Source organism: Anabrus simplex, chromosome 6 (assembly GCF_040414725.1).
Source record: "Anabrus simplex isolate iqAnaSimp1 chromosome 6, ASM4041472v1, whole genome shotgun sequence".
NCBI classification, from domain to species: Eukaryota; Metazoa; Arthropoda; class Insecta; order Orthoptera; family Tettigoniidae; genus Anabrus; species Anabrus simplex.
The window spans coordinates 4,100,890-4,113,484 of record NC_090270.1 but is presented as its reverse complement, the minus strand read 5'-3'; the positions used below and the strand labels follow the sequence as shown (position 1 = coordinate 4,113,484).

General features: G+C 38.2%; 1 protein-coding gene across 1 annotated transcript in view; it reads right to left on the bottom strand.

Moving 5' to 3' along the window:
• Window positions 1-1,378: 1,378 nt before the first annotated feature.
• Window positions 1,379-12,595, bottom strand: part of LOC136876048 (ethanolaminephosphotransferase 1) — a 261,187-nt gene continuing 249,970 nt past the window's right edge. Inside the window, exon 8 of the mRNA XM_067149670.2 lies at window positions 1,379-11,031. Within this exon, the coding sequence (XP_067005771.1) occupies window positions 10,969-11,031 (63 nt within the window). The 3' untranslated portion in view covers window positions 1,379-10,968. The remainder of the gene's footprint in view (window positions 11,032-12,595) is intronic.

Here is a 12,595-nt window from a genome sequence, read left to right as displayed (position 1 = left end):
TAATGTTATCCACTACAAACCTAATATTGTAGTGACTCATCGCATTTCCTTCAATAACAGAACAATGCAAATTTCAGATTTACCTAACTCAATAGTTAAAAATGGCAATCAATAATCTCAACCTAATCTCATAATATATACAATCACCACAGCGATAATTTTTTACAGATTCATGAAGTGTCCTTCAAAGCTTAACGCCACACAAATCCTATAAAAATTGGTACATCTGCAGCATTCGATGACTATTATTTGAACTGGATCAAATTGGCTATAATACACCTTTAGTATGGATAAAGGGACATTAGAACAACGCTGGTAATGATCATGCTGATATAATGGCAAAAATGCTGCATATGGAACAGGCATCAATGCTTTCATTGCCCTCCCTTTCACAGATTACACCCCGATAATTATACTTGCAATTCAGCACAATTGGATACAATCGACAAAACTGAAGGGAAAGTATAATTATCAAATTCAACCGAGCATTGCTAGTCACCCATGGTTTTCAAAAACAAAATATTCACGCCGACATAGTACTACAATTATCAGATTACGATTTAATCACACTTTGACACCGGCTTATAAATTCAAATTGAAACCGACTACTTCACCCACGTGTTCATGTAATAACAGCATGGCCGACGTCAATCATCTTTTCTTTCAATGTTCCCATTTCACCCTACATAGAAAACGTTCTTTCCACAATTTACAATCACAAAATTCCAAGTGCCAACAACAGTAGCTAACCTCGTTCAACACACTACACCTTCAATTATTCTTGCTATTCAAGAATTCTTGAATAACTGTAATATTAATCTCAAATTCATTTGACTAGCGAGTATTATGCGTTCCTTCAACTCGCATCCTCCTCTACATAACTGTACACTAAGATGACGTCAAGTTCTTGTCAAGCAACCCTAGTGTTCTTACAAGTGTTGAACAAATGAAATCACTGCGAGTAAACTCAAAGTCTGTTCTCTTCACAATATGCAATAACAAGTGTAGTGACTGGGTGATGGCTTTTCAGCAAAGTCAAGAAATTCCTAAGAAGAAGAAGAAGAGGAAGAAGAAGAAGAACTCTCATTCTTCCTGAGACTTGCAGAGTGGATAAGAATGACCAGTAAAGAACTAATTTAACTGATCTTTGATGCTACACAATCTATGGACAGCACATCACAGCCCGACTGTCCAGCAATAACCACAGAGATTCTTCGGCCACGAAGTGAGGATGTTTTATTGAGCACTTCGCAAGGCCACCCTACGATACACTGGATTAAGTTTTCAAGCAATGATCCACTTGGAGAAGTCATTACATCCTTTCGAGGTTGAAAGGAATGAGGAGGAGGATAATCATCGTAAATAACATGAAGGAAGAGAATTTCCACACTCTTTAATGTGTATTTTTTAAACAACAGATACTTCTGTGGTAATTTTCTGAAGCAAATATACAAAAACATTCATTTTACACTGTTATTACAAACTAGTAGTATTCTTAAAAGAAGGAATTATATGTACCATTCCATGTGAAATATTGTGACACACAAAACAAACATTTACGAAGTAAAAAACCTGTTCCATACAAAGTGGTCAAGTTTTGGTGTTGAACGATAATACTCTTAGTGTATTGGACTGCCACCACACAGCCTCATCTATCTTTACTGTATACTACTTTTTGTACTGGACCCTTCTGTGCCTCCCAGTGAAACGTCAAATATCCGAACCAACATTTTCTTTGTTAAAATTTTTAGTGCATTCCTTTTTCAAAAAGAATACTGTAGATGACAATGAGGTAGTGTAATTAAGGGCACATGTCTGAAGACCACAGTAATGTCTGCTATTATAATTTGGACAGATATACTGATTCTAGACTTCAGCTGCTAGCAGAGAGTGACTGTTGTTCAGAGCAGCAGAGTTTGTCATTCTCAGGATTTGAAGATGTAAATGAATGACTGCTAAATGATGCTGATCCAGGTTTTGAAACTTTAAACAAAGATGAAATTATAAAATGTGTTCAGAAATGGAAATAGTGATGGTGTGATCCACTCAACTTCTTCTGCCGAAGGGAATTTGAGATTTCACCACCAGAAAATGGAGGTTTACATTCAAAGACCCAAAAACTAGCGATTACTTCATGCAACACAGTAGTGTGTCATTTCTGTATGTATGGTAGAATGTGCACCAAATAAATGTGACAAACGATGTGGAAGAGGGGAAATGTACACTGTGTTCTATTATAGTTCTTAAGAACTTTCAACACAGATCAGGAAGTGAAAACACAGGAGGAGAGCTTGCTCCTGCAGACCTTAACAGCGTTAACGTAATTTATTATCAGTGTGCCATTTACGACCTGTAACAGAGAATTATCAATAGTTTTTCATGTTACCACAATTTTATTTGTGGTTGTTCCTTCCCTGACCAGCAAGCGTGCCCGATACGTGTCAACCACACCCACTGTTTCAAGTCCAGTATGACAATGACAAGTTTGTTTGTTGCTGGTTTCTGCATGCAGGACAGTTATTTATATAAAGTTCTACTACACTGTAATGGGTTAAACTAGGTTCGGTTGCTGGTCGCAATTAGTTTGGATAATGGACATTCCATTGAAACTGGCATTTTATGACTCACCAACATGCACCAAATAACAATATCCAGCAAACATACAATGCATGCATTTCCCAGACAGGCAGATATGGTGACATCGTCAAGAAGCTTGGCACAGGTCACATACTTCACATTTATATGATGGATGGTAAACTGGTGACTCAACACCAGAATCATAATCATCCGCACTCTTCTATCCTACAGACTAGCATATTTGTAAGGCAAGATTCCACAGGCATGTAACTAAGATACAACGTATGGGCAAATAGAAAACCAGTTTCATTACAGATACTGTACTTCACAAAATACTACAGTCGCACTGGCAAGAGTTCAGTCAAAGACAAAATAAAAGCCAGCACGAGGAACAAATGATTGCAAGCTTCAACCACAGGTCAAGAAACATCATCATAGGTATGCTGCTGTAGTGGGCCTGTAGCTCACGACAGATAGATATGCTCTTCTTTCTTCGTTCCACCACGATCACTTTGCACTACACTTCTCTTACAGGCCTACACAAAGTCATCATTCAAATGCACAACGAGAGACTGAATGTTCAATGCAATCTTACACAATAATCATGTTTATTTACTTCTCCCTTTTAACAATTCTCTAAGGAGACAAATGAACAATTTGCTAAAAGCATATTATCTAAAGCAATACACAGAGAACAGTTCACCACAACACATAATACGATGTTCCTTCTCTATAAAATACTGTAAAATATTGATAAAGGGCTCATAGAAATGACAGCACTTAAGAAACTGAAACAATCTGAAAGATAAACTCTGGCCAATCAGAAGGAACTTGCAAGAACAGTGCTTTATATACAAAGGTCAGAAAAGCTGTATGAGCAACTGAGGTACTATGCATGGGGAGAAAATTGAGCAGTTCTCTGTATCTTAGTGTCATTGGTTTTATGTCCTAGTACCCACTTTATGGTTTTCAGAAGTGCCAGAATAATGTCTCGCAGGAGTTCCTTTCTGTGCCCATAAATCTACCAACTCTAGGTTGATATATTTGAGTTCCTGGCTATCTGAGGTACTGTACCTGACCAAGTAAGAGGGAAATGAATTAGGACGGGTAAGTTAAGAGGACAGATATCTATAGGACTAAATTGATCATTCTAAACAAATCTTTTTTATTTTAAGTTTATTGGACACAGATTAAAGTAACTAAAACGATATTTAATTTAAAGTTTAAAAAAAATAAAATTAGATGGCTTCACACTAATTCACTTAATATTATACAAACATACATTTAATTTAATATTTAAAATAGATTGAATAAAATGGTACGAAGATACTTCAGCTAATACTTTATGAACATAAATGCTTCCAGCTTGTAGTGACTCACTGTTATCCAGAACAGAATTAACATTTAGGATAAAAGGATGAGGTTGTTGCAGCAAACTTCTCAAATGTACATCAGGTAAGATGTGCTGTGAAGTCTCATTAGTCCAAAATTATAAAAGCTCAATCTGCAGTCATATTGTGTTACAAGTGAAGAGTACACAACTGACATCAACCAGGAATTACTTTTATACAATTTTACATTTACCACATAATACCGGGGGAAGTGACCACACAGCAAGTGCAAAAGTTCAGTTAATGGTAAAACCCGTCTAATTCGAAGTACCTCTTGTTCCCGGAAACATGAGGTACTTTTTTTTTTTGTTTGCTTTGGAATTAGCATGGCAGTGTGTAGTGTCCACTGCACAAGCAGGAGGGAAAATGAGCTAGAGGTCAAGTTTTACGGGAGTTTATTATTTAGCTTATGGCACAAATTGAAAAAGAAAGAACATGATGAAAAACACAATTAACAATTTAAAAACAATATAAATAGTGAAAGATAAAACATAAAGTAGAAATCGAGAGAGATTTGTGCAATACAGAAAATAGAAAGAAAAATTCAAGAAACAGAGGATTTATATTTCTCATAATTTCTAAGTTGAAAGAATATGCTGCAGTGAGCAGCGAGTTGTAAATTTGAAGTGCTGATGTTGGCTCTCACAGAGATTGTGCGAAAGGAAAATACGAAAATGTGAATGTAAAAGTTCAGGAGTGTGGTAGACGACAGCGCAGTAAATCATAGAATGATGCATTTAAAGAGTGTGAAATTGCACAAAGTCTTGGTATTGCCGGATCATCAGAACAGTTTAAGCACCCGAATGGACCAAATTTGTGGAAGACATGATTGTGCCAACAGCTTCAATCAGATTACACCAAAAAAAGGATTGAATTTCACTCTTTGTCACAAGACTTCAGACATTATAACCCTGCGCAGTCTTGAACTCCACATGGCAGTGTTTAGCTGTGGCGCAGTCTTTACTGCCAATCAAAATATCATGATGATGTTCTTGGCTTTACTTCTCCCATCTACTTTTACGGTTACATGCTAGTAAATCTAGACACAAGGATGGTGTATTTGACCCCCTTCAAATACCACCGGACTGAGTCAGGATCGAACCTGCCAAGTTGAGGTGAGAAGGCCAGCACCTCAACTGTCCACATAAAACAAGGAAAATGAAGGTATAATTTTATTTTATTTAGGCTTCTTGGTTATACAATAAACACCTTTGAACTCAAGTGCACATTAAAGTTTGGTCGAACAGTAGTCACATGTCAGTCAGCTGTGGTAATGCAGGAGAGGGTTCATTCAAAACTGTGCTAATTTAACATTCTGTGTAAATATAGAATTAAATAACTATTTTGTGTGCTGATTTAAAGATGCTAGACATTCCTTTTTCTGCTTTTAAATTGTGCCAACTTAACCTATACAATAGAACCTCGATAATTCAAAATCCCGCCTAATTCGAAGTACCTCTCGTTCCTGGAAACATAAAGTACTTTCTTGTTGTTTTGGAATTGGCTTTAAGTCACACCAACACAGATAGGTCTTTTAGCGACGATAGGATAGGAAAGGCCTTGGCCTTAATTAAGGTACTCCCCCAGCATTTGCCATCTTCAGAGTTGCCAACAGTGAGGCTCGAACCCACTATCTCCAGGATGCAAGCTCACAGCTGCACGTCCCTAACCGCATGGCCAACTCACCCTGTAACATGAGGTACTGTTTTGCATGTTATTTAAATTAATTTGAAATACAGATAATTTGTAGTTCAAAGAACAATGTCTGTCCCATTACCAAAATCAGACTTTTCATTCAAAACTGGCTTTACAATAAAAATAAAAATAGTATTTTACCGAGTAATTTAAATTCAAAATTTATCCATGTCATGATAGAACGCATCACCCGGAATGTGCAGGGGTAGCTTTCCACACCTCCACTCACTTCGGTGTGTGTTCATATTTGCTAAGTTCGAGTGAAATCGTAATTCTTTTGTACTCAGTGCATAAAGTATTTGCACAGGGGATGAAGCATAATTTGTCCTCGTCTTTGAATTGTGTGGTTTTTCCTTCCATTGCATGAGGTTATGTTTCCCAGTGATTTATCCAAGCGCATTAATTGAATCATGTAAATGCATCTTGTTGGATACATTTTGAAAATAATTTTTTTCCCACGACATTCAAAACATTTTGCATGTATTAATGGGCCTTAGAAAACTTTTTAACACAGCAAAGATTGGCACTTCTGAATTACGAGAGAAAGGCCATGGCGGGAAATCTTACAAGGATCGAGTCACTGCACTGTTATAATGCAGGCGGAAGCGAGACACATCCTCCCCTCGTCATAGGAAAGTTCAATAAGCCACGATGTTTTACGGGCACCAGGTACTTTCCATGCAAGTACAGGGCATTTAGAATGTGTACAGTACAGTAACTTTCTCATGTTATACTGTCCCGTATTTTTGAAGTAGAAAGTTAGGAAGGGAGTGGGGCATTATAGGTGAGTAAATATGACAATTCTACCAAAGATTTTACGTTCTTGGCACTTGCACGGAGGAGCCAGCATAGATTTCTCCTCGTCTTTTATTCATGCTATTTTTTATTTCATTACGTGAGGTTATATTGCCAGTGAGTTATCTAAGTGTATTATTTGAATACTGTAGAATGCACCTTCTTCGATACATTTTGGAATAGCTTTCCGATGGCATTTGAAAAGCTTAAACTGTGAATCAAGGTTAATTGCATGCAGTAACAGGTTTTAGAATATTTTGTGACACAGCAAGATTTTGCATTTCTAATTACAACTTGGCGATTACTTCGAAATCACATTGTTCAAAGTCCAATTTTTGCATCCCTACGACTTCGAATTAACAAGATTTGACTGTATTATGTGAAATTTTCACATGTTATACTGTCCTCTATTTCGAAGTAGAAATTTAGGAATGGAGAGTGCGGTGTAATAGGTGAGTAAATATGGCAATTCTACCAAAGATTTTACATTCTTGACACTCACACAAATTCCACAAATGTTATTGCTTTAATGTCCCACTAACTACTTTTATGGTTTTTTTTTTTTTTTTTTGGATACGCACAGGTGTCAGTAAATGTATTGATACAAGACCGAACCTGGCAGAGCCACTCAGCCCAGCATCACAACTTCCATTAGTTACCGGTAAGCAGCAAACAATGTACAGTAGTATCTGTACAGCTTCCTCCCCCTATTTGGATCTACACAAGAAGATTAGCAGATGATGAAATCAGAACAATATTCAAAGTAATAGAAGATTTAACACAAAATGTGTAAGAATATGAAATCCTAGTTGGGATGGGAGAGATGGCCAAGGATAATGAGGAGAATATGGACTGGGACAAAGACATGAAAGAGGAAGCCAGGTCGTAGAATTCCGCATAATGGATGAGAGATATTAAATAAGCTTCATTATGTTCAGATTGATGTTTTCATGGTTCAAATATATTTTGTGAAAGAAGCAAACTGCAGATAAGACTTGACTTGGCTTTTTCACGAGTGAACTACAACTGTTCTCTATCATGTCTAGACTACGAGGGCTAGTCAGTAAGTATGTGCAATTTTACTCTAATTGTCTTTAGGTTGACCCTATGGTGCTGTGTGCTTACCAGCCGCTAGATGGCACCATTGACTACATCTGTGGTCTTAACTGATGCCAATATTGAACAAGTGTGTGATATGATCGTAAATAGCAGACGAGTGACTTGATGACATGGAAAACTATATGTGCATTAGCCACGGTTCTGCAAATGAATCATACATAACAAGCTTAACTTTCACAAAATCTGTTCGAGTTGGGTTTCAAAACAACTCAATGAAGACCAGAAGCACAATCGTGTGAGAATCTGTCAGCACCTACCGGACCGTCGTGCTAATGAAGGTGAAATGTTTCTGAAGCGGATCATCACTGGAGATGAAACATGGGTTCACCACTTCGAACCAGACAGCAAATGTGCTGTGGAAAACATTGTCTCCGTATTGTGCTGAAACTCTTCTATGAATTTCCGTTCCTGGTACACCCTCAGACCCCCAAAAAATGGATTACGGAACGCTGTTCTTCCTTGGTGCAAACAGAGTGGCACGGCCATCTTTACGTCGCAACAGGGCAAGCTGTACTGATCTGATAATGCTGAAACCTATCACAGACGTAGACAACGGTGCCATCTAGTGGCTGGTGAGCACATAACGCCACAGAGTCAACCTAAAGACAATTAGAGCAAAATTGCAGATACTTATTGACTTGCCTACATAGATTCAAACCTAGACTCTGATCGTAAGAAGACGCTGCACAAGGACTAAGTGACGAGGGTGAAGGTGTTGTTGAAAGGATATGAGAGAAGACTAGATTTAGTAGAAATCGATGGATAACTCATGAAATACTAGACCCCACAGATGATTGAGAGGAGCACAAAAATGTGAAAAATGAAGTAAATAGGAAGTGTACAGCTGTTAAAGATTCCATGGTTGGAGAAAAAAGGTATAGGCAACCAAGTGAAAAAATCAAAGGAACTTTTGAAAAAAGGTAATGTAAGAGTTGAGATGGAACACAGTAAGTCAGAGAAGATACTGGCATTGGGCATATCTTTATTTACTGGCTGCTTTGGGTGAAGCCTGTTGACTAGCTTGCGAGCGTAAACTTTTAACGTGGATCATTTACAGTACAATGGAAGGACAAGTTGAAACTAAATTAGAGTTCCAAAAATGTGCAAGAAAACAGAACACAATATTCTAATCTTAGAACACACAATAAAGCTGATTGGTCAAGGCTCTTTTGAGATTTTGTAAGTACAAAAGTCAAGGGGAATGAAAGAGAAGAGTTGCTGATAAGTGTGCATGAGGGAAAATTAATACTGTCATGCAGACTGTCTCAAGATTTCTCAAAACTTTTTTGTGGAGTGTGGAAGTGAAACATGATGCAGAAGAACGTTGGTAGACTGAATATTGAATGTACTTTGTGAGAGAAGAGATCGAATGATTTGTAAATTTGGTTTTACAAGGTGGCCATTAGAATTTGTTCTATGTAACAGTTCTGAAGAGTTGAACACACAGGATAACATTGTTTTGGTCATCAGTCCATGCCATAAGACATTTAAATGGGTATATCTTATTTATTTCTTGTCCCTCCATGTTCTGTCAAGCTGCAGATTTTCAGACATTTTCTATTCAGCTAAAGTTAAATGAAGACATCTCGATTATTGTACAGAGTCCTTATTTGGTGACCTGGTCATGTGAAGCCTCAGGTCAGTGATGTAATGTTAACAGATGAGCATCTCGTTCAAAGCCAGATAAATTTATAGTCTTAGTTTCATCGGAAATAGCTTTTTATGACTGTTATTTGACACCAAGTGACAAGAAAATACAGCATACATTTTACCAGTCAGCAGGCGAGTGCCACTTGAGTGGTACAGCTGCAAAGTTATAAAGACCCTGTACAATGAATGATGTCAAATTTAGGATGATACGGAGCAGAAATTCCCTACTGCTCCTTGTAATCATCTCAGATCCACTCCATTCACTTGATGGCTATGCTGATCAACTTCATTTACTTTCAAATACCCGTCTTCCTTTGCCATTTCAAAATGAGTAAACTTATTCTTTGGTAACCTTTAATTGTCACTCAGAATTATGGGTACAAGTCTGAGATGTATTACACAGCAATACTCCCCATAATAATAGTAAAGGAATTAGAGATTCGAGCATTTAATTACCATCCGAAAGTACATCCGAACCAGTTTTCACTTACGTATTATTTCGAGTAACAAAAACAAGTAATGTCATGGATAAAGACATCTTATACTGGCCAGAGATTTTCTTCAAGAGAAACGCAGCGTATACACTACACAACAAATTAAAGAACTCAACGAAAGTACAAAAAATATACAGGTATGTACATTGTAAATGTAAAAAGAAAAAAGAAACAAGACTCGGTAGGTTACCCTACACAGGGTTTTACAACAATCCAAAAATTCATTACAAAATTAAATGACAAAGATGGGAATTTAAAATACCTTATTAAATTAAAAAATGCATTTATGGAACAGTCCATTCTCAGAGAAGAATGGATTTACAAATCAAAAATGAAGTGATCAAGAGGCAACATTTTAACAAATAAAGACAGAACAGAAAAAGGAGTTATACTGTCTGACGTCCGAGGGACAACACGCGTAACAGAACCGAGAGAACAAACCGCATTAAGCTGAAAGAATAAGCAACCCACGAGATTTGTACAAATAATTCCCAAGAACTTTACTGTCCATCACTTTTCTAGCACACACCACAAGATCCATTTCCACCCCCTCAGTCCTTTCATGCAGGACGTGACTCATGCACACCTTATAGTGATTTGTGAGAATCATTTGGCAAGCAACAACTGGATCTTTTGCTGCAATTAGGATTAGACCCATGCTTGGAGCCATTATCCACATACAATATAATTTAGAAGAGTAACGAAACTGGTATTGAAAATTCATTAGGGCCCTGAAAGCATACAGAATAAAGATATTATTTTTTTAAATTAACCAATAGCCATGGAAAATTGCTCCTTATTTGGTATAATTTCTATATAAAAGATACACATTAAAAACAAAACAAAAGATGTATACAGTAATAAATCCATCACCAATTAATTTGGTAAAATTATTTCTAAATTATATTCCAAGAGGAAGTCACGAGACAGGCACTTGGCACTTTCCCCCACCGCCTAAGAACAATGATTGGCTGTTTACTCACGGATCCTTCCTAGACATAAAATGAGTAACACTTAAACACCACAGTAATTTACGGAGCAGATCAGGGTGGGGAGCAGACAAGTGAACATCTCGAGCAAAAAGAAAAATCTCTTAAACAATTTGGGCTTGAAACTCAACACCAAAGAATCATGAGGTAAAACGAACTGCAGCATTGTGACTTCATACGGTGAAATAACCCCCACCCCATTTTTCTCGGTGCTGTTCTCTCAGTGTCCGTATCTTAACACGTGTTGTCGGCTAGTAGTCATTCACCATGAGGGCGGATTCGAAAACAATTGATTCGGAAGTGTCTGCACATTTGCCGGACCTGGAAAAGGAGAAAAGAGTAATAATTACAAAAGCAATTAAAACAGCAATACAAACCTTTAAATGTGAGGTGATAAACCATTAAAATCTAACAATACTTTTCTGTGATTAGGGAAAGAAATGACCTGTTACTAGAGTTACAAAAAATTTAAAATATTCTCTCCTTCATGACATCGAACACCATTGGTCTGTTGGGAGTCTGCAGGATTCGAGAAGAGGAAGCATCAGGAGAGGTTTGATATACCAAAAATGTAAAACATACAAGACTTGGAGAAATCAACTCCAGAAAACAAAGCTGAAATACAGAAAAGAACTTGGATGCTTAATAGCTCTTGTAATGCAGTATCTATCTGCTTATGGCTTAAAATAGCAACAAAGCTATGAGAAACCAAAGATAAAATCAGAGAAGAAATCACTGCCAACAACGTGGAGAAGAGCTTGAGATTCTTGAATCAAACCTGAACTTCCTTTCTTACTGACCAGACGAGACACCCTACTTTTAGGCATTTGGTCCAACTGTCCCCTCGAAAACTCTAGGAATGCTTAAATGTCCCACTTTGGAGAAATCAATATATTTCCTAGCAATAAGCGAGATCTCGTTTTCAACTGCACTGCAAAAAAAGTACCGAAATGTTCGGACATGGAAAAAAACATTACGATTTTATAGGGATACTGAGAAAGACACAGAAATCTGCAGTAAGCTATTACCCACCCTATCGGGCGCATCCCAGGTGGCGGATAGGGGGGCCCTCTGAACTTGTCTGGAAGGTCTGCACGAAATAAAATACCCTCTCGTGGACCAAAAACAGGAACTGCCAGAAAACATCTTGAGGCACTGAGATTGTTACTAGCCCAAGTCAAGGCTTGGAAGTGGAGGCCTCACCCACACATGGTAGAGAGGCATCCATGGTTCCTCCACATGGGTGATACGGTGGTTCAGGTGAAGTGGGGCTGGTGATTGAGTTGAAGACTCACTGTGGGGTGCTGGAACCAACACATCACTTTGCTCTACATAGCCTGGACGAGCCTCGGGTTGGGAAAGGGGCGATCCCAACCTAGGGGGAGTCATGGAATGTGAACTCAGACAAGATAATGCCAAGTGGAGACCACGTGAGTAGGCCTACTGAAGGTGGAACAAACCTGGCTAGGTTCGAGGCAGGGCCGGACCACTCGATGGATGACTGAGGGGCGTGGCCTCTGCTACGGAGAGCCTGAGTTGCGGGAGGATAATGTCTGGCTGTATGCCTCATCACGGATGGTGAGAACGATAATCACGACCCTAGAAGGGGTAAAAACCCTATGATTGATTGAAATATGGGTGCTTATATAGAAGCAATTTCAAAAACTTCGACATCAAGGGAAGCCATGGAAGCTCCAGTAGAGCAGATCCGGGAGCAAGCCCAAAATGAAAAAATGGAAACAGAAGTCCCAATTGGACAGGCTGTCGCCTACTCAAAACAAGAAATGGCAACAGAAGCTCCAGTAGAGCAGACTGCTACCACAAGCAAACCAGGAACATCCGTAGAGACAGAACTGAAGATTTCTGCATCAAAAATCAACAGATT